The sequence below is a fragment of the Phoca vitulina genome, unplaced genomic scaffold (assembly GCF_004348235.1).
Source record: "Phoca vitulina isolate PV1807 unplaced genomic scaffold, GSC_HSeal_1.0 scaffold11, whole genome shotgun sequence".
NCBI lineage: Eukaryota > Metazoa > Chordata > Mammalia > Carnivora > Phocidae > Phoca > Phoca vitulina.
In genome coordinates this window covers 36,729,685-36,752,126 of record NW_022589714.1, presented here as the reverse complement: position 1 = coordinate 36,752,126, position 22,442 = coordinate 36,729,685, and the positions used below count along the sequence as shown (strand labels likewise).

The 22,442-nt window shown below is 37.9% G+C and overlaps 1 protein-coding gene across 8 annotated transcripts in view; it reads left to right on the top strand.

The window, feature by feature from the left end:
* SLC25A27 (solute carrier family 25 member 27) overlaps window positions 1–22,442 on the top strand; it is a 29,481-nt gene that overhangs the window by 6,018 nt on the left and 1,021 nt on the right. For 3 of the 8 annotated variants that reach the window (XM_032409703.1, XM_032409706.1, XM_032409707.1), the window contains 6 exons: window positions 2,264–2,386; window positions 4,393–4,505; window positions 8,378–8,462; window positions 13,076–13,168; window positions 13,800–13,902; window positions 19,199–20,649. In XM_032409703.1, coding sequence (XP_032265594.1) covers window positions 2,264–2,386; window positions 4,393–4,505; window positions 8,378–8,462; window positions 13,076–13,168; window positions 13,800–13,902; window positions 19,199–19,303 — 622 coding nt within the window. In that variant the 3' untranslated portion in view covers window positions 19,304–20,649. The other 5 variants (XM_032409704.1, XM_032409708.1, XM_032409711.1 and 2 more) reach the window with 4 other exon arrangements.

Here is a 22,442-nt window from a genome sequence, read left to right as displayed (position 1 = left end):
AAACACACAGACCCACACACACAGATATTGACTGTAGCAGTGTTGAGAATAGTAATTTTTTTTAAAAAATTAAATAATTATCAATTTGGAAGTAGATAAATTTTGATATATACAGGGAAGCATAATATACAGCTTTGAAAGAATGAGGTAGGTTTTATATGACTAACCTATAAGGATGTCTATAATATCTTTTCTGGGCTAAAAAAAATCTAAGTCACAACTATAAGAAAATAGTAATAAGCAGAATTTCACCTTTCAGGTAAAATCTCTTGGCTTTGTTTAAAAAAATTATAATGTACTAAAATATACTAATTGTTTTCCCAGAATTAGTGATGAAATAGATTAATAATCCTTACATTCTGTAATTCCCCCCAGAAGAGAAAGGTATAAAGGGTTCAAAGGAAATATTTCACTGTGAAGTCAACTCTCAGGGTAGATGGGCTTGATGTCTTTTGACCCAGTCAGAACAATTCAATCAAGAGGTGTTTTTGATTGAGTGATCATGGTGTGCCTGTCCTGTACCCAATACTGAGGCTAGAGTAATGAAAAAGATAGTAGTCCCTGCCATCACTGAGCACACAGTAATAGAGACAGATGCCTAAACAATTAGAATTATGTCACAATTACTGAGGAGGCAGTAGTTATGACATTCTCAAAGAGAAAAAACAGTGCTGTGTTCATCATTGTGAGAACCAGGCACGCTCCTAGGCTGTTGGTGTTGATGGAGATTGATACAAGTTCTATGGAAAACAATTTGCAGGGCCTATCAAATGCCATGTAAATGTTCAGATTTCTTAGTTAAAAGTTAAGCTGTCTAAATAAATTGTTATGTGTCCATAAAATGGAATGTTATGAAACTGTTTTTTAAAATGAAGCAGCTCTATATGAATTGATAACTTTTGAGATACATTATTAGGAAAAATATATCTTAAAGGATATTATTAGGGAAAAATTAAGATGTGGAACAGTATACAACCTGGCATTCTACATTTGTGCTTTTTTTTTAAGATTTTATTTATTTTAGAGAGAGAGAGAGAGAGTGCAAGTGGGGGAAGGGGAGGGCAGAGGGAGAGGGAGAGAATCTCAAGCAGACCCCGAGCCGAGTGCAGAGCCTGATGTGAGGCTTGATCCCACGACCCCCCAGATCATGACCTGAGCAGAAACCAAGAGCTGGCGGCTCAACCGACTGAGCCACCCAGACACCCCTACATATGTTCTTTTAAAAACGAGTATTTATACATATACATTTGTGTGTACACAAACTATCGATTGTAACTTAGTGCTTAAGACTGTGTAGTCTGCACTCAGACTCGCTGCTGTTACGCCTTGGCCGTACCACTCACTAGTTATGTGATTTGAGCTGTCCTTTAACTGCTTTTATGCCTCAGTTTCCTTATCTGTAAAGAGGATTTAACAGTAGTACTAATGTCATAGGGTTGATATGAAAAATAAATGTTTTTTAAAATGCTTGAACAGGGCCTGAAATAATAAGCAATCAGTGAATGCATTATTATTATGTGCAGGAAATCATAAGAAACTAGTAATTGTGATTGCTTCAGAGGAAGGGAACTCATAATAGGGACTCTTTTTACTTTATACCCATTTGTACCTCTTCAAATATAGTTTTAGAGTAAAAGGAAAGAAATTATCCCTTTTCTTCAAAGAAAAGGTAAAAGATGATCAGAGTCTGGTCTGCAACACAAGTAGCTGGAATGGAGAGGAGGGGATGGATTCAAAGCATGTTTAAGTATAGTAGTCTAGATTTGATCACTGTTGGCTTTGGGAGGTGAGGAGAAGGAAGAGTCTAGGGGCAGAGAGAGTTTCTTCGAAGAGAAAAAAGTTATCAACCCCCCTTTACTTTGCAAAACTACTAAAATAGTAATTTACAAACTCTGACTTACCAGCTTTTGTGTGTTAGACTGATTACATCTATGCTGTTTTTATTCCCCTGTGGTCAGAATTAAACTACAATTAAATGGTTAGTTCAGATATTTATAACTTTGAAGCAACTGCCCTTCTTTTGAATTTCAGGCCATAGAAGGCCCCTGAAACCAGATTTGAATTTCAACTCCTTATAGTCCTTTAACCCTCCCTTCAATAAACAGACAAACCATCTACTTTCCTCTGTGATTCGTATGTCCATCCTTTTCTTCACTTTGTCTTAAATCCCCTATGCAGGGGCTGGACCAGCTTGGTACTGTTCACTACAAAATTTGCAAAATTAACAGAAACTATTAAAAAATGTATCTCCCTTTGTAATTAGGAAATCAGTAATTGGAGGTATGATGGCTGGTGTTGTTGGCCAATTTTTAGCCAACCCAACTGATCTAGTGAAGGTTCAGATGCAAATGGAAGGAAAAAGGAAACTTGAAGGAAAACCTTTGCGGTAAGTTCTCCAATTAACTGATTCCATTCCTTCCCCCCGTCATAGTTTGAACATGTACCTACTGATTTATGCATTTTTGTAATCCAACATTCAGTGAAGACATTAATTCTGACTCTTTCAACTTGGAGGATGTATTCATTAAGAGGAGGGCTAACACGGATCTTTTCATTGCATGATAAGGTGCCCGTGTTCTCTATCAGAAAAATTATATGTGTTCGTAGCTGTTTGCTGCTTTTTCCAGCCTAATCAGCTAGACTTGTCCCATTACAGCTTGATATAAAGAGTCTGATCACTAAAATTTGCAATTTGCCCCAGTGTGAACCCCAATTTTGCTGTTGTGGTTTAGTGTTGTAGAAGTCACTTAGCACTCCTACTCTCTGTTTCTTTATCTTTAAAAGGGACTGTTCAGAAGGTTTGCATGACAGTTAGACTGCCTCGGCTCTTCCATGGCTAAAAGCTAGGTTCCTTTCCCTTTATCCCTGAAAGAAGGGAAAGAGCAAGATTGACCTTGTAAGTTCTTCCCACTTCCTTGTCTAATCCCATTCCTCCTCTCTTCCCCAAGTTTAAGGAAGGTTTTTATTAGGCCTTTGTGATACAAAATTCTCCTGTTGCATTACTCTACATTATTGAAGTCTGCCTTTCTTCAAAGGACTTCATGTTCAACAATTTATTAAAATACCACTTAGTCTGTTTCTCTGGGAAAGGGGCAAAATCTTAGAGATTGATAGACCTCTCCCAGAAAAGAGGAAAAGTGCAGAATGCGTTGGGCTGAGTATGAAGAGGTCTGCTCCTCTGAACACTGCAGGTCTGTGGCTGGGCCAGAGGTGAAGGAGGGTTTGGGACCTCCTTTGGGAGCCCATCACTCTCACTGACCACTGCTCTTCACAGTGCTGCCCCTCTAGCTGGCTCAGTGGAAGTTGAGGTTGGGCTTGGCAGTCCAGGCCCCCCTTGAGCCCTCCAAACAGAGAGAACACCCACCACAGAGGAGAAAGGGTACCACTCAGACTTAACCAAGTAGTTTACAGAATCCCAGGACCCATTTTGTCATCTTGTAACAACTTCTAATTAATTACTAAAGTAGCAGGAAGAAGTGATGTTGCCATGGTTGGCTATATGGAGAGAACTATTGGGATCCAGAAAAATCTGAGTTTTTAACTCATCTCATCAATTTTTCCCCTTCGTCTTCACTGTTGGAAATTTTTGGTTTGATATAGTAGTAAAAAACATTTCCTATTGTTGTAAAAAACATCAACCTTGGGGTCAGACAACCCGGGATTCGTATCCAGCCTTTACCACATTTTAGCTCTGACCCTAGTCAAGTTCCTTAACTTCTCTAAGCCTCAGTTTCCTCAGATGGAAATTGGAATGTAAATTCACACTTCATAGAGTTTTAAGGAATAAAATTTATCTTATGTATATAAAAAGTCTTGTGCTTAACAAGTGCATAACAGATTTTAACTACAATGACCATCATTTGTGAATATAACTTCCCATGTAACATTATAGCAATTATGCATGCCCAATAAATATGTCATATTATCTTTTTGGTGAGAGTCAGGGAATGTAGTACCTAAGTAAAAGCCACTCAGCTACTAAGTGGTAAAGGTGGCATTGGACTCTAGGTATTTCTGACTATATAGAACCCAGACTATTATTTTATAACAGAGGTTTCCAGATTTGATTCATGGTTCAGCACCATTTTTCACCTGTGTACAAAAAAAAAAAAAATGAACAAAATCAGGATAGGGTAGTAAATTTTTATAAGCCAAAAAAGTATTCAATTTTAAGAACTTCTATTATAAGATTGGCCTCCCTACTCTTTGGACTAAAAATGTCATTTCTTTTATGAGAATATGTGAGGATTGACTTTTTAAAAATTTCTAACAGTTCTGGATAATTAAGATGTTATTTTACTCCAAATCATAACAGCTATAGGTGAAGTTTATCCAGTTGCATTCCATAGAAATGCATAGACTTTTCACATTTCATTATTATTTTTCCTTTAGATTTCGTGGTGTGCATCATGCATTTGCAAAAATCTTATCTGAAGGAGGAATACGTGGGCTTTGGGCAGGCTGGGTACCCAATATACAAAGAGCAGCACTGGTGAATATGGGAGGTAATGGAAACTTTATTGAACTCTGATAAGTCCTAACTGCCTTCACCATTGTAATGATAAGCACTGACATCAGGGAAAATGAAAAATTCTATTTTATTATTTTTAGTAATATACATTGGCAGCAGTCTTCTTTTATGTTGTAACACCTTAACTGAATATTTTCTCTAGAGTATTTTCCCTTTTCTCCATGGTGATCTATGAAAAGGATTTCCTAAAACAAGCAAATTGTGACAATAAGGAGATAGGACTAAACTATTTCTAAGGCCTCCTCTCTACCCACACCCTCCTCCAAGATCCAAACTGGCACATGTAACCTTGTGACAATCATTATATCCAGAATGTCCAGCTCTTCCCCCAGCTTGTGCAGCAGGCATCCCAGACTGGAAACCTGAACGTTTCCTTAACTCATCCTGCCCCTCACTTCTCATAGTCAGTAACCGCTTCTGTCTTTTTTTTTTTAAGATTTTATTTATTTATTTGTCAGAGAGAGAGGGAACACACAAGCAGAGGGGGGCAGCAGGCAGAGCAGGCAGAGGGAGAAGCAGGGAGCCCGATGCAGGACTCGATTCCAGGACCTTGGGATCGTGACCTGAGCCGAAGGCAGATGCTTAACTGACTGAGCCACCCAGGCGTCCCTTGCTTCTGTCTTCTAAATATTTCTTAAAAGTGTACCCTCTCCAATACCTACCACCTTAGTGTCTTTAAAATGACCGTTTTTACAATTCTCACTATCAAAGCCACACAGCTAGGGCTGGTCTTCTCCTCGGTCCTCAAATTTATACCCAGTATCCAGAGGGATATATCTAAAACACAGGTCTGAACATGTTACTGGGACCCTTATAACATTTTACTGGTTTCTCATCACTCACAGAAGAAAGTGGAAATTTCGTAACATAATATAGAAGGTCTTTACAATCCAACAGGTGCCTTCAGGGAATTGAGCAATTCACTGATTCAGGAGTAAAGAGTGAAGCAGAGTCATGAGCTAGAAGGTTCCTCTGCCTGCACATAGCACGCTGCTCTTCACCTTCTACTTTCTCAACTTCCCTCTTCTTCTATTTGGTATCCTTCTGCAGATCTTTTCATACGCCGCTGAGATGTCTCTCTACCTTGTATTTTTCCTGAACCCTACAACCACCCTTCCCTAGCTGTGTTGTGTGAGATGCCCTTTTATGAGTTTCTGTAGTTCCCGGTGCTTATCTCTGTGATCACTTGTACCTCATTCCATTGCTTTCTACTGTGTGTCTATCTCCTCCACTCAATAATGAGTCCCCTGAAGGCAAGGATGTTTTATTTATCATTATTTAACTAGTCCCTTATGTAGTCAGTAAACATTTGATGAACGTATTATTGAATGAAAGGATTGTTTCTAAGACCAAAATTATGGAATTGAAGGAAATGAAGGGATGGCCTTTTTTTTAAAAAAAGGGAAAATGAAAGAGAGACACAGTGAGAGAGGGAACACAAGCAGGGGGAGTGGGAGAGGGAGAAGCAAGCTTCCCGCTGAGCAGGGAGCCCGATGCAGGGCTCAATCCCAGGCCCCTGGGATCGTGACCTGAGCCGAAGGCAGGTGCTTAATGACTGAGCCACCCAGGCGCCCCAGGAATGGCCTTTTTGAGGGTTATAGTAACATATCACTTAAACATCAAAGGAAGTAAATCTATTTTTTTTTTTTATTTTGCTATTTCAGTCCATCCATGGCTACTGCATCATATTGGTAGCTATTTTAGTTATCAGGAATCTTTACTGATTGTAATTTCTCAATTTCATGCTTCAAAATCTGTTGTAGCTCAAATTTCTCTTCCAGCTTCCAGCTATTTACTCAGCATGTTTATTTGGGTTATCTTGAATATATCACTTTGTGTCCAAACCAAACTCGTTTATCAAACTACTTCCTTCTCCATTCTTCCCAACCCCAATATATGATATCTCACCTTCTCACTTGAACAATGCAGAAACCTAGGCCTGAGTTTTGTCTGTTTCCTTTCACTTACTCCTTATAGCCAATCGGTCACCAAGTCCAACCACTTCTGTCTCCTAGCTGTATCTCACATCCATCCATTTCTTTTCATCCCTGGAGCCACTCCTTTGTCCAAGTATTATTTACCTCCTTCTACTGGATCACTACGAAGCCTCCAAACTAGTCTTCCTATATCTACCTCACAGCCATTTTGTCCCACCATGCATTGGAAACTGCTCTGATCAAGGTCACCACTCCATCATCTTACTTAAAACATTTTAAATTAGTCAATTCTCATTTTCACCATCTCCAAAAATGGCAGCTCTGCCCTTCAAACTGTTTAAGCTCAAAATCTTGTAGTCATCTTTGATTCCTTTCTTTCCCTCTCTATTCAATTTGGTGATTCCGCTTTCAAAACATATCTAGAATCTGACCAGTGCTCCACAACTCCTTTATCCAAACCATCATCATCTCTCACCAGAATAAATGCAATAGTCTCATCTCTAATCTGTCCTGTTTCCCTGTAGTCTAGTCACAGGAGAATAGCCAAAATGTCCGTGTAAATAGTAATCCAGAGTCATCACTGCTCTGCTCAAAATCCTGCCCTGGCTTCTGTATCTCCCCATCTTCTGGACTCTGCTACTTCTCTAGGCCTTGCTTACTCTGCTCCTGTTAGACCAGTATTCTTGCTGTTCCTCTAACATACCAAGCTGACTTTTGCCTCAAGGATATAATACATATGTTGTTTTTCCTGGGACACCCTTTCTTAGATAGCTATAAGGTTTATTTCCTCATGTTTCCTTTAGGTCTCTGTTTAGATGTTATTAAGAAGCTTTCCCTGATCACATCTTTAAAATTCACATACATCATTCTTCTCCACCTTCTGATATTCTTATCCCCTTTCTTTGCCTTATTTGTCTTCAGAGCAGTTACAACTATCTGAAATGCTGTGGTTTACGTATTTGCTTGCTGTCTCATCCCTCAACAAAGAATGAGGATTTTGTTCAGTTTGTCGATGGCTCTTACCCCAGCACCTAGAATAATGCCTACTACCACACGGTAGACACATATTTGGTGAATGACCAAATGTATCTATCCATTCTTGCCTCTTTATAATTACTTCCTGTACTTCACTGTAGGTAGTCATTATAAAACTCCAGAGTTGTAATATATTACTGCCCTGTTTAAAACTCTTCAACAGCTCTTCATTGTCATTAGAAAAAAAATATATAAAAAGCTTAATGTAGAATAATGGCCAGGACCTTTTATTTATAAGTGACAGAATTTCAACTCAACCTACTTAGGATTAAAAAAGGAATTTATCATCTCAAATACTAAGAAGTCCAGGGGTTGAGCTGACATTAGGCATAGCTGGATTCAGATGTTCAAACAATATAATTGAGTGTCTGTCTCTCTTCCTCTTTTTCTCCCCCTCCATCTGTAGGTCGCTTTCCTGTGGTTGAGAATGATAATAGTATCTTTCATCCTTGTACACATTCCTGCCCCAACCCTAACCTATTCTTTTTTTTTTTTTTTCTTTTTCATCTGCAGGTCGCTTTCCTGTGCTTGAGAATGATAATGGTATCTTTCATCCTTGTACACATTCCTGCCCCAAGCCTAACCTATTCTTTATGTTTTTTTTCTTGAGAGAGAGTGTGTATGTGAGCAGGGGGATGAGAGGGACAGGGAGATAGGGGGAGAGAGAGAGAATCTTAAGCAGGCTCCATGCTCAGCGTGGAACCCCACATAGGGCTCGATCTCATGACCCTGAGATCATGACCTGAGCCAAAATCAAGAGTCGGAGGCTTAACCGACTGAGCCACCCAGGCATCCTAAGACTAATATATTCTTAACATAAAAGAAATTCATTGCCAAATGAATATTTCAGCCTTCTTTTTCTTTTTATTGCCAGATTTAACCACTTACGATACAGTGAAACACTATTTGGTACTGAATACACCACTTGAGGACAATATCATGACTCATGGTTTATCGAGGTAGGTGATTATTTTAGTTTGAATTATTTTCTATATTACTTTTCTTCATATTTGGCATAAATTCTAACCTTTTGTCTCTTTTGATCGAGAATCTAGTGATATTACCCTTAGAGTAATGTGATTGTACATTTAAAAAGAACAATTTTCTTAAAATTTTTTGCAGTTAAAATGGGGAAGAGAGAGACAAAATTGCAGAATGTTTCATATTAAATGGTCCCAAATATTTGCACCTTGATGGGACCCTCCTGGGGTCAGATTCTGTTGATCAATTCTCCAATTCAATTCCACAGATATGTTTGAGCATCTTTTATGATAAAGGCACCTGCAGGGCCCTGCAGCAGGTACAAAGGGTAATCCAGGCTCCTTTGCAGGGAGTTGACCAAGGTGAAAACAAGACAAACATAAAAATATACAGGGGCACCTGGGTGGCTCAGTCAGTTAAGCATCTGCCTTTGGCTCAGGTCATGATCCCAGGGTCCTGGGATTGAGCCCTGCGTTGTCATGCTCCCTGCTCAGCAGAGAGTCTGCTTCTCCCTCTCCCTTTCCCACTACCCCTCCCCTCTCTCTCTCTCTCTCTCGCTCTCAAATAAATAAATAAAATCTTAAATGCTGAAACAAAGTGACTAGTTTCTGTAGCATTCAGAAGAGGAAGAAAAAAATAACCACTTGGAGGAGCCTATAAAGGAGCTAGAATTAGGTGTTTTGAAGGGCTGTAGCTCTTGACAGAGACAGGAAGAAGAGCACTCCAGGAAGAAGCAGTATCTTATCTCTTTGCAACACAATTTCAGATTATCCATTAGATTGAGTTACTTTATAGATGTCTAGTGTTCATAACATTATAGTGATTTCATTTAGCTTCTGATCTTGTGTCCAAATTCCAGAATGCTTTATGCTATTTAGATGACCCCAAAAGTATATTAATAGTGTTGAACCAGTGAGATTTGGAGATATATAGATATAAGCAATTCCTAATTCAGATTCACCTTAGCTTTATATTCCTAGAGTAGTTTTTCTTCATTCCTCCACTCTTAAAATAAGTGTGATCTTTAGTGCTACTAGAGCAATCTTTGTCTATGTCTTTACTTACCATTCTTTTCCATTCCACATTCTCACCCAGATTTGTTCACAAGCTACACCAGACTTTCTGTAGCCAATAGTCTGGCCTCCTCTTTCAGAGAAAACTGAGGATTTTGGCCTCCTTCCACTTCTTATTTCCATCCTGATAAACATATGTATTATATCTGTATCTACCCTTGCCATCTTTCCTGCACTATCTTTGTTCATGCTGTTCACTCTGCCCAGGAGACTTTTGTCTCCAGTTTCTACCCAGCTGAGTCACCTTGTGAGATGTTTTCATCTTTCAGGATGCTGGTCTGTTCTGGTGTTATGATCTACTCCAGAAGCAAGATACTCAGGTCTGTCCTATAGTACCACATTGATATTAACACTCTATTTCATTGTCTTTCTATCCAAATGGTCTTTGAAATACCACATCTAGCCAAAGAATCATGGATTTCCTGGCAGGTGTAAATCTTCCTAACATACACTACCCTACCAAACAGATCTGTCTTTTGTGGAAAAACAAGATTTCCAGCTGTATATATTCCAGTCCTAATGTGAAATAACTTAGTCTTATTCTTCTCTAATTCAGGTTTTAGGATGATGGGCATTTGTTTCCTTTTTAAGCTGTACCCACTGGATCAGTTTTTTAAATGGGTTGGTATGAATATGTGTGGTATATGAGGCAGCTCAGAAGTTGCTAATGATGAACTCAAATCTAAGTAGATAAACGGTGCTGTGTGGTCTGGAAGTTCTGGATACTGTGTCCTAGAAGAAAATGAAGGGGATTGTAGCTGTACAACCAGAGGGCTTTATATGAGACATCCAACACCTAAGGAAAAAAAAATTTTGATATAAAGAAGAATAAAAACGGTGTAAGCACTGAACTGTGCACTTAAAAATGATTAAAATGGTAAATTGTATGTTGTGTCTATTTTACCACAATTTCTAAAAATGGGGTAAGTAAAAAGTCCTGGGGTAGGGCAGGAGCAGAAAAGACAAGCCAGGATTTTAGTGAGGTGGGAAGGCATGTAGCAAGTTATGTTAATCAAGGAAACAGGAAAAGTAGGGAGTTGAATTAATGGTCAGGAAATGATATAGGACAGAAAGAGCAGGATAACCTTGTTTTTCTTCTTTTTAAATCATGAGGCTGTTGAGAGGTAAAACTGTAAGAAAGGCGAGTTTACTCTGTGTGAAGATGACACATGAGCATGCTTGTTTAGTTCATCCTTAAAAGGCTGGCTTTCTCTGAAACAGTGCTGAGGGAGTATCTGAACCTGGTCTTGCAGATAGCCACGTGGCCTCCTGGAGAGATCAGAAGACTCGCCCAGTCACTTTCTGTCTGTTATCACTTCAGCTGTGTCCTCGGCTTCATTTTGGGCTGTTGCTAGCCAGGAGTGATGAAGGCCAATAGCAAAAAGCAGCAATGTCCATTTCAGTGCAAGTAACTTGGGCGAAATCAATGTTCCTTTTATTGCTCTATCTTTTCCCTTTGACTCTAGATACCATCTTCCTTGAGGCCTCCTGAATACATTATTCTCTGTCTTTTAATATTTATGTTTTAAAGAAGTCTAGCCAGATCACACTATATTAGGTGTTAGTTAAGAGGTTCCTTTGTGAAAATATTAAGGTATATTAAAACCAATGGTATTAAACTTTCAAAGAATCTGAACTAATAGGAAAGAATATAAAAAGAGCAGTAGGGTACACCTACTGGAATGTATATGGTGAAACAAGAGCTCTTTCCACATAGACGATACCTGTCGTGTGGACAGAGACCCAAGGACGTTATATGCACAGTTGGGTCATTTGCTGTAATGTGAAAAAGGTTATATGGGTTCCGTCCCTTGAATTCAAGTATTTCTAAAGTATTTTCCCCTTTGAATTATAAATCCTGACCTGAAAGAGGTAGACAAAATCTGGGTACTTTCTGCTGCAGCAGTTTAGAGTAAGAGAGAGTATGAAGATTCCTAAGGTAGCTTCAACTTCCCTGCCATAGAGCCTTCAGAGACTTCAAAAGCCTTGGGACAGAAGTCAGTGGTCCTTATTTTTGTGAGGTATTTGATGTCCCAGAAGGACCTAAAAGTTTTTCACAATTTTCCTTTCCAGGTTTCCATTAGCCAAACATAAGCTGTTATTCAGGCTGCCTTGATCCCAGTTTCTGTAGATTCAGCTTATGGGATGCGGGACTTCATTCTCCATGACTCAGTCAACCACCCCTTTTTTCATCATAGGTCTTTCTTGTGGAAAAGTTTAAAGCAGCTCGTGGGTTTTCAGTTTGTGGAAGTTCATGCTCTGTATTGCCTCTCATGCCCACAAGTATAATGAACTACTAGTGATTTCTTAACGTTTTAGTCACTCATTTACAGAATTGCGACGGACTCTGCAGTAGGTTGACCACAGCCATTTTGTCTGTTCTGAGTCACTGACAAGAAGGAGCCATTAACCTTGTTGGACAAAGGGAGAAGGGATAAACAGAAACTCATTAGACTTTATGCCTGAGCACAGACTGAAGGATAAACAGGAATTGTCCAGTTAGGTAGGGGTGCAGGCATGGAGGTGTTGCATAGTATGGTGAATACAGAGCTACACTTAGTTATATTGTCAGAGCGTAATGGGCGAAGAGAGATATGATCTTGGAGTAATATGTATGACAGCCAGTGTATGAGCTAAGTCAGGCAATAGGGAATGAGTCTTAGATGGCATAAATAGGGGAAAATGTTATAATTAGGCTTGTATTTTAGATTCCTTAGGATGGACAGAAGAAAGTAAGATTATATTCAAATGGAATAGCTTAGTGAATGAGGCTTAAACTGGTCAAAGTGATTTTTTTATTGGTTAAATATTAACCAAATTAGGTGATTGCCTGGCGGAAGGTCCTCTCAGTGACTTTCATTCACATCTAGAATAAAATCACACTCCTTCAATAGCCTTCATGGGCTGATCTCTGCCTGCTTCTTCAATCTTTCATCTGGCTGGACTCCTTCAGGATGCCATGGCCATGTTGGCCGCTCTCTCTCTTCAGCCCACCATGACCATTTCTGAGTCAGGGCTTGTCCTGGGCTGTTCCTCTGGCCTGCAACATTCTTCCTTCATGTCTTTACATAATTGTTCCTCACCATTCTGCTGTCACTCAAGAGCCTCTCCACGACGGCTTGTCACCCAGTTACTCCCTATCATGCTATCCCATTTTATTTTGTTTGTAGCACTTAACGGCATCTGAAATTATTCATTTCTTCTCTGCCTCTTCCTAAGTAAGGGCCTCAGGGACAGGATCCCATGTGTCCTCTTTACTGCCTAGAAGAGTGCCTGTCACCAGTAGGTGTCCAATGTATATTTGTTGACTGGACATTCTTTTTAAAAAGTTTTTATTTTTTTCTACCTCTCTAATGATTTCATTAAGCATTGATTTTAAGCAAAAATAAGATTATTATGAAGAATAATACAGTAATATATTTAGTATTCCATTCTTTCTAAATATCAAATTTCCTTTTCTTATAATTTAGAAACCGCTATATTTATTATCCTTCAAATTCATTTATTTGTATTTATAGTTTATGTTCTGGACTGGTAGCTTCTATTCTGGGAACCCCTGCTGATGTCATCAAAAGCCGAATAATGAATCAACCACGAGATAAACAAGGAAGGTAGATACAAAGTCATCACTCTCCATGTGTTCAAATGTCTGTAATAATAATGTTCCTTAAAGATGTTTCCTTGTATTTATTCTTGATAGAAATAGATCTGTGTGATCATGTCTTCAACCAGCAAACTGTTTTTATGTAATTACCTGCTCTTTGTCTGATGGAAAAATACTGTGCATTTGGGGATATAAGTTAATTTAATGATCATATTCTTTAGACACAAGGTATTTATTGTGATTTTATTGTTTTCAAAGAGTTTATGAAAATATACTCTGCTGAGAATTTACAGAGCACTTTCTTCAGAAGCTTATGACTTACAGGTAACATGGAGAATTTGATTTGATATAAAACAGTATGTTCTCTCTGGAAGAGATCAGGTGGAGTGAATTCTAAGTATAAGACTAAGGGTGGGATGAATCCGAAGAGTCAACCTTAGACACCTAAAGAAATTATCTTTAAACTCCAAAGAGGTGATTTATATATACTGAACCACAAATATTATTTGTTTTAAAATAGCAGAAAATGTTTAAGTTTCCTTATAGTAAGTTTCCTTAGATTATTTTTTAATTTATGTGTTATTTATACATCTATTTACACACAAAAAGTTTAGCAAACTGTCCACTTTCCTTTTTAGGGGACTTTTGTATAAATCATCAACTGACTGCTTGATTCAGGCTGTTCAAGGAGAAGGATTCATGAGTCTATATAAAGGCTTTTTACCATCTTGGCTGAGAATGGTAACGTCAGGTTTTTCCTTCCTTTGTTTTTGTTTTCTTTGTATTTAAATTGCTTTTAATCTACAAATATTTTCCCTTTTCTCTTTTGGTTTTTAGCATGGCTCTTCCCCCAAACCACAATTCTTTCTCCCCTTTTTATATCTCTTTTTGTTTTCTTTTTACCTCTCCTCAGAGTCCCATCACCTTCCTTGCTGGATTAAAGTAAAATAATTCAATTACATCTAGAAATGAATAGGTTGACATTCTGTTAGAAAGCCAGGGGATAGGGTTTTCTGCAATGTAAAACCTTTAGTAGTCCATTTAGCCAAAGCATTGTAAGTTTGGGACAGGTATAAAGATTTTATACTAGAGACTGTTCCTATGAAAATGTTACTGTTTCAAACAAAATTTGTTACTTTGCTGGCAAATGTTGCATATCCATTAATACTTACTACCACAAAGCTCAGCTTAGTAAGAAAGCATTATGTCATTTTTATTTGATCTGGATATTACTTTTTACTGAGGTAAGCTAAGATGTAGAATTAGATAGACTTATTCAAGTAACATAAGATATATAATAAAAATAAGGTACTCAAGTATTTTGTAAGTTAGAACATATTTGAAAGAATGAACTAGTCATGGATTTAGAAATTCAAACAATCAACACTTTACACAATATAATAATATTAATTGAGCACCTAGTCCATGCAAAGCCCTGTACTCAGTGCCTGGCTTTGGGATGAACAGGAGAATCTCAGGCCCTGCTCTAGTGCTGGAGCTTCTAATTTAGGTAAGGCCAAACACTGAATAAAAAACTAGAAGTGACGAGTGGTAAGGGAAAAGTGTATGGTGTTATGAAAATATATAGCAAGCACATACAGCCTAGGCTTGGAGATTAGAAACACCTCCTTGGAGAATGGACTTTAAAATTGAGTTCTGAAGAATGAGTGGACTTAGCCAGGTAAAAGGAGCAGAAAAAACATTCTGGGTAGAGGGATAGTTGGAGTGGACAGAGAACATGATGAGTTCAGGGAACTGAAGGAAACCCAGCAGGCCAAGGCATGGAGACATGGATGAGAGAGGCACAAAATGAGGCCAGAGAGAGGCAGAGGCCAGTTTGGGAAGGGCTGTAGGACCCATAAGTGTGAGGGGCACCGGCTTGATGACATGTATGTTTTTAAAAAGATCATTCTGGCTGCCATGTGGGAAAGGCCCGGAGTAGTGGTAGATGAGACATAATGATAGCTTGCATGAGAGTATTACAATGCGGACAGAAAAAGATTCAAAAAATAATTTAGGGAGATAGCAAGGAGCTAGAAGCATGACTGGATGGGGAGGGGAAAATGGTCAGAGAAGATAAGGAAAGTTGGGCTTCATTCCCAGATTCCCAAATTGAGCAACAGATGATGTAGTTTCCTAACATGGAGATCATTTGTAGGGAAGATTCTGTGGTAGAATAGCAAGCATAGTCCTAGATTTTTTAAGTTTTGGGTATTCATAGGACATCTAAGAACAGATGTCTAGATGGCTCCTTCATATATCGATCTGGATCTTACAGAGCATATGGGGATGGAGCTTTAGAGGTGAGCACCATCTACATATTGAAGTTCTGGGAATAAATGACATCACCAAGCAATAGTGGGTATCTATTGACATGGAGTTAATATCCAAAGCCCTTAGCAATATCTGATACAAAAGTGTACCCAAGTATAAAACCTTATTTTGATTGTCTTGATTATACCTTGAAATTATCTCAAATCTGTGGATATTTCTTAATGGAAAGGAAGATCCTGATTTGGCCTGCATGAACCAGGCACTATCTCACTAAGGAGTGAGATGCTTATTTTTTGCATGAGAGCAGTTTATAATGTGTTGGAGAAGACAGACATGTAAGTAGTTAAAATTTCAGGAATAATAAAGCCAATATTATTAAATCACTTGGTATTAGCACCAACACTGTGCTAATCGTTTTCATGGCTTAACTCACGGAATTCTCCCAATAATCTCTTCAGTAGGTTATTATCATATGTCTTTTACAGAGGAGAAACAAAAGCTTAAAGAGTCTGAATAACTTGGCCAGGTTAGGTGGTTATTATTTAATGGAGTCAGAAATCAAACCCAGGAAGTTTGACTCCAGAGGATGTGGTCTTACTAAGCAGGTTGTATTAGTACTCTACTTACGGTATGAACAAAATGGGGTGAGAACATGGATAGTAAAGTAAAAAATGGCTTTGCCTGTTTAGGAAGTCACAAAGTCTTTCACAGAGATGATATCTGACCTGAGCTTTGAAAGATCAGTGGGCATTTAAAAAGAAAGGCACGAGGGAGCAACATGAGCATAGGCCTCCAGTCATGTGTGGACCCAATAGGTTTGGACAGCTGCAGAAAATTCAGTATAGCTGAAGAACAGGTCCTCAGAGGGGATGTGGTGGGGCAGAATGCTAGAGAAGTGCTTAAGCACCAGGTTAAGAAGGACCTTGTGGGGCAAGTTGAGTGGTTTAGGTGGAACCTGTAGTAAGCAAGGAGCTGTTTAATTGTGGGAGCAAAGTACTAAGGTTTGTTTGGGGACAGGATTATTCTGGCAGCAATGTAGAAGATACACTGAAAGCTAGAACCCAAGAAAGGAAGTTTTGGTCTAGCCTGGAGATAACTGTAAAAATGGAGAGAAGGCAGATTCTAGGGCCATTTTTGGTTAACTCTACAGGATTTAATAATTGACTCTATGTAGAAGGTTGGGGAGGGAAGGAAGGAAATGGAACTTTTTTATTTCTAGTGTGGAAGACTGTAAGGACGGTGAGACCATTAATGAAAAACAGAATCAGGGTCAGGAGGTATGAGGGCAGGGAGAATAAGACAAAGGAATACTGAGACGATTTAATCTGACCCATTCTCTTTATGCATGAGACTCAAGAAGTATAAATGAGAAAAAAGAGTACTTCATATATGACAGACACTGTGCTAAGCTCTTTATACACATTATTTGTTTTTAAGTCTTATAAGAACCTAGGGAAACAGGTGGTGTTATCCTCATTTTTCAGATGAGAAAAACATGGCTCCAAGTATAAGAAACTTGCTCAAGTTCATATATATACCTGGTATGTGGCAGAGCTGGGAACTGACCGCAGGTCTGTTCAGTTCTAAATCCATGCTCCTAATAATACAATATACGGAGTGTCTCCACATCCTCAGCTAGTTATGAAAGTTGTCGGGAAAGAGACAGTGTGTCGTGGTAAAGAGATGTTACTAGAGGAAGGCTGGCTAACCACCAGGGTCACCAGGGTGGCACTGCCTTGTTGATCTGCCACAGTAATGACCCTGAGTTTAAAAGCTGACACATGGGCACTTCCAAGTAAATTGGCCTTGCAAATACAGATTCACCCTCAACTGAACTCACTGAAACTGATGATCAGACCACGGTATTGACTCATTCATGTTGAGAAACACACTTGGCGAGTGATCCAGATGCTGAAGTCCTCTGAACAGTGTGCTTCCTCCTAAATTCAAGCTATACGTGAAGGCAAGTTATAATCAGAAGGTTGCTTGCTAAACATAGAATAGTAACAGGAGGAGCTTATTCATAATCTTAGTATTTAAGAATACCCAAGAGCCCTTGTGTTCAGCCCCACAGTAAAAGGCACGGAGAAGGACTCTGTTTTCCACCAGGCAGACCAGAGCAGACAACACGGGTTCATGTACACTTGCATTATTTACTGTGTTATAACTATGCTAGGGAAGAAAAAACAAGTAAACATGCCATACCCTCATGTGCTCCCACACAGTGGCTCAGTATATGCCATTTGTATAATACCGCTGTTATGTTATGATTACTTCCAGTATTGGATCTCCCTGTTTAACTTCTATTCATAACCCAGCTAAATTCAACCTCAGTCCCTTCCACTAGGTAAAGGTAGTATGACCTTGTTTTGCTCACTCACTGATTAATATTTACTTCATTTGCATGCAGAAGTCTGACTACCAGAGCAGCTAGGAATGATTACATAATCCACCCTTAACTAAGACCTCTGTTCCTTGATCTGATTGCAGTTATATCACTGGCTCACTTCATTTTTGTTGTCACAAGAATATTATATATATATATATATTCTTTATTTTGTCCATGTCTCCATTATATTTAACTAGCCAAGATGTGTTCTAAATCCACTGGTAAAGTCTGTCTCCCAACGTAACATGCTCAGTATTTCCAAACACAGGACATAAATATTGCTGTGCAAACTCTCTAACCAAATACATTTTATATTCTAATTGCTCAAGCTTCTTTTTTGACTCTAGTATGATAGTTTCTCTCTGATCAATATTACCTATCACCTATGAACCAAACCAGACAGGAACTGGATCCAAGATACCCTTTCTCTGATGATTACTTCCAGTGTTTCCTCTGCAATTTCCTTCTATGTCTCTGTTGTTTTTATCTTCCGTTGTTGAAAAACCCTCATCCCTTTATAATTCCTTTTGATGCGGTTATACCTTCATTCAAGTTAGTCAAGTCTTTCTGAGCTGGAAACTCTTTTCTCTATTTAATGTGAAATTTTATATCCATTTTGTGATATATCAGGTGTTGAGCTTATGATCTAAGTCTCAAAGGATAATCTTTCATCTTCACTTTCAAGTCCTTAACTGTCTCCTTGTCACGCTCCACAGACGAACTACACACAGGGAAGCCCAGTCTAGAATTCAGGCATGCCGAGTCTCAGCCTCTTAGCAGGAAGGGTTCAGTAGAAGGAACCCTAGAATGGAAGCCAGAAGCCTATACTCTAGCTTTTTGATTACTAAGCCTCAATGTCCTCATCTGTAAAATAGGGATATCATTACCTTTCCTTTCTATTGTAAATTGTTCAGAGAAATCTATGAGAAATAAGACATGAAAATATTTGTCAATTATAAAGTGCTCTATAAAGGTGAAATACCAAAGTATTTGTTTTCAGCCTAAGTGGATTCAAAATTACTTTGTCATTCAAAGATGTATATGCATAAATGTAGAATATTCATAATCACTTTGAAATATGCACTAACTTCTTTGGTTAATCTTTCAGACCCCTTGGTCACTGGTGTTCTGGCTTACTTATGAAAAAATCAGAGAGATGAGTGGAGTCAGTCCATTTTAAGCCCTTAAAGATGCAGCCCTTAAAGATACTGTGTTCAGTATCATTGAAATATGGGCATCTACAACACACACCCCTATTATTTCTACCTCTTTAGGAAGACACCTTACTCCACAGAGACTGTGATTTATAGGGGGCAGCACTTTATTTTTCTCTGGAAACCCAAGTTCTCTTTGACTCCTCTTTTTGTTCAAAAGCAATGTGGTTGGATTACACAAGGCCACCTAATGAGACCCGGCACAGAATTTCAAGAAGATTTGAATCCTGAGCACTTACCTTGGGCGAGAAGATTTGACCTTTGAGATGCTATTCTATGCTGAGGAGCCTACTTAGAGAATTGCCAAAAGGGAGACAGCATCTCAGACCTGAAGTAGACAATAGGAATCTGGAAGAATACATACATACGTAGTGATTCAGAAATATATTTAAACTGTTGTCAGTATTTTCAATTGAAATTTGATGATTCCTTTTTCTGTTGTTAAAGTGCACATACTGTAAATTAAAGGGAGGTGAATGAAAATTCATGAATAAACATTTTGAATTTCCCTAGTGGTGAAGGAAGTTGATGTACCTTTTCTTGCCAAGAGGACAAAAAACATCAAGTTGAGATGATACTTGGATTTCAAGGAGAGAAGCTTCTTTCTGTCAGTGTCCCATCTTTAGTTAGATCTGTATTATTGACTAGCACTCCACTGCACATGCTAAGGACTTCCTGACAGCCACAGACTGAGTCTTGATGAACATAGAGAAGAGCATTTGCTTTGTTACATATGCCATTGCAACCAGAGTTTGTCTCTGGCCCCCAAGAATCTCGATATATAAAAAAATGCAGCTTGTTTGAGTAAAGCTTAGGTGGGTAGGTCCTTTTCATAAAGCAACTTGTTATTATCAGCCTTTCAGGGGCATTTCAAAAGCAAGGCTGAGATGAAGTTAGCCAATTCAGACAGGCATCCTTTCTCATCTCTCCTTCCCTAACACTAAGGGCCAGAGAGAGAGAACTCAGAAATCACACTGAAGCTGTCTCTAGCCTGAATCTTACCCAGTTCTGAAAAGCTTCCTGCCTAATGAGTGATAAGTATAAACTGCCTATGGTATACATTTATGTCTCCAATCATTGAATCAAATACCCTTTTCTTATTTTAGAAAGGTGAGATTTTTCTTCAGATTGACCTATATGCCACCTGTTCCCCCAACTTCAGACAGTGGGCATTTCTGGAGGCATAGGAACACTCAAAAAGCTTAGACCCAAGAAACACCTTGGAGTTAACCCAACAAAGTTTGTCATGGACATAGAGGATGTTGAACAAACAAAAAGTTAACAAGTGCTCTGTGGTTGCACTAATGTATAATCACTGCCATTTAAAAGGGGAAGTATACTTTAAAATATATTTTAATGTGATGTACTAATATGCAGTGGCTTATTGTTTTTCTATGAAACTTTCAGAATGTGGAGTTTAGTCAAAATCTGTTGGTGGTCTACTTTTCCATTGCATCTGTCAATCTGTATGAATTGAGTTGTTAAATATATTTAAAATAATATTATGTACTTAAATTCCCAAGTGTTCTGCATTGGGACCACCTTTGGGAACTTTTTGGGTTTTCATGTTTTATAACTTTTAAAATTAAGTAAAGACTGGATCAAAATATACCAACTGGACCATGAAAAAAATTATTTAGCTTTATTCTTTGAGGGGCGTGGGGTGAAAACACTGTTTTAAATACTGAGACTGTTCCTTGATATCTGGATTCAACATGAAATTGGAATTTTTTAACCTGGGATCATCTGGTTTAATCCTCTCATTTTACATGTTATGAAAGAGAAGCCCAGAGAAGTAGAGCTGCTTATGCTCATAGGTTACTTCATAACAGAGCCTGGATAAAAATATAGATTTCCTAATTATTATTATTATAATTGGCAGTTATTATATACTAATTCGGTACACAGTCAATACCTTATGTTATCTTCCCAACAACCCAGTCCAGTGCTCTTGAATCTTCCAAAAAAAGATTTGTCTTTATGACATTTTTGTGTCTTATACATTTTAAATAAATCTGAATTGTCTTTAACACAAATTTTAGAATGGAGTCACCATGCCTTAGCTTGACCTCCACCTTCTGACCAAATCCTTTATATCTAACACATATGTCTCTTCACATTTCATATTTTTCCAGTGAAGTCATATTCATTAATGTGTCTTGGAATTTTGCTCTATCTTTACCAACTTGAAATCATCTTGATCCTCTTCAAAATAACCCATAATAAATAAAAAGGAATAAAAATTTCAGTAATTTTGTGTCCATACTAAAAGACTTAACCATTTCAATCTCACTTGCTGATTATAATACTACTGAATGTGGTATTTATCCTCACTATTGAATACCTAGCATTTAAGTTTGTTTTGCTTAGCTTCCACATTTTTCTCTTCCCAAATGATTTTTTCTCATTGAAAAATAGTTATTTTTAGTTATATACAATTGTTTTTTATATGTATAAGTGAATTAATATGTATATCTAAATAGAGATAACATTTCTTAAATTTGCTTTTAGTAAGGAATAAAGTGTCTTTATCAAGTGCTCCAAGTCCTATTTCATTATAACCCACTAATGGTAGGACTATGTCTTTTTTTTATATAAATCTTTACTCTCATTAGTAGCATTTCTTTGCTGTTAGGTACTCAACAAAAATTTATTACAATTATATATAACATAAATCAATTAATTTTGTCTTCATTATTTTAAGAATCTATCATAGACTAGTCTGAAATTTCCTTTTGCTAAGGAAATAAAAAAAGGAAATAATTCAGGGAGGTGTTAAATGTAAAAAAAAATGCTGTTCTGTCATATTCACCTTTTTAAGCACAACTATTTATTTACAACTGAAATAGTTTACATGTTCTTCTCGTTAATGAAAACAGATTCCCTCAGAACCTCCACTGGAAAAAAAAAAGTGTATTTTATTTTAATACATGATGGTTAAAAAATTGAGGGGGAGGTAATCAATTCTCTTCTCCCCAATTAAACCAGGACTCTTTAAAAATGACTATCAAACAAATATATATTATTATTAAATGCCAGGTAATGCGGAGGGCAGATTGAGCATGAATTCTAAAGAACTTTATCCAATTCGGGTTCTACTTCTGACAAAGTAACATAACTATGAGCAAGTCCTTTCATTTCTCTTGATTTCCATTTCTTTATATGAGGAAGTGACTGAACTCTAGAATCTTCTAGAATTTTAACTTGCATATACTTGAGGGTGAGCATTATATTGATGTAATGGGGAAAAAAAGCCAGGATTTTAAAAAATTTGTGGGGATTTGCTTTTTCCTGAATTTGATTAACTTCTCATATTTCAAACTTGGTTAAGGTTTATTCAGGCCTTAAAGTATAATACAAACTTTTTATATGGGTGGCCTGTCTCAGGAGAAAATCCTCCCTCA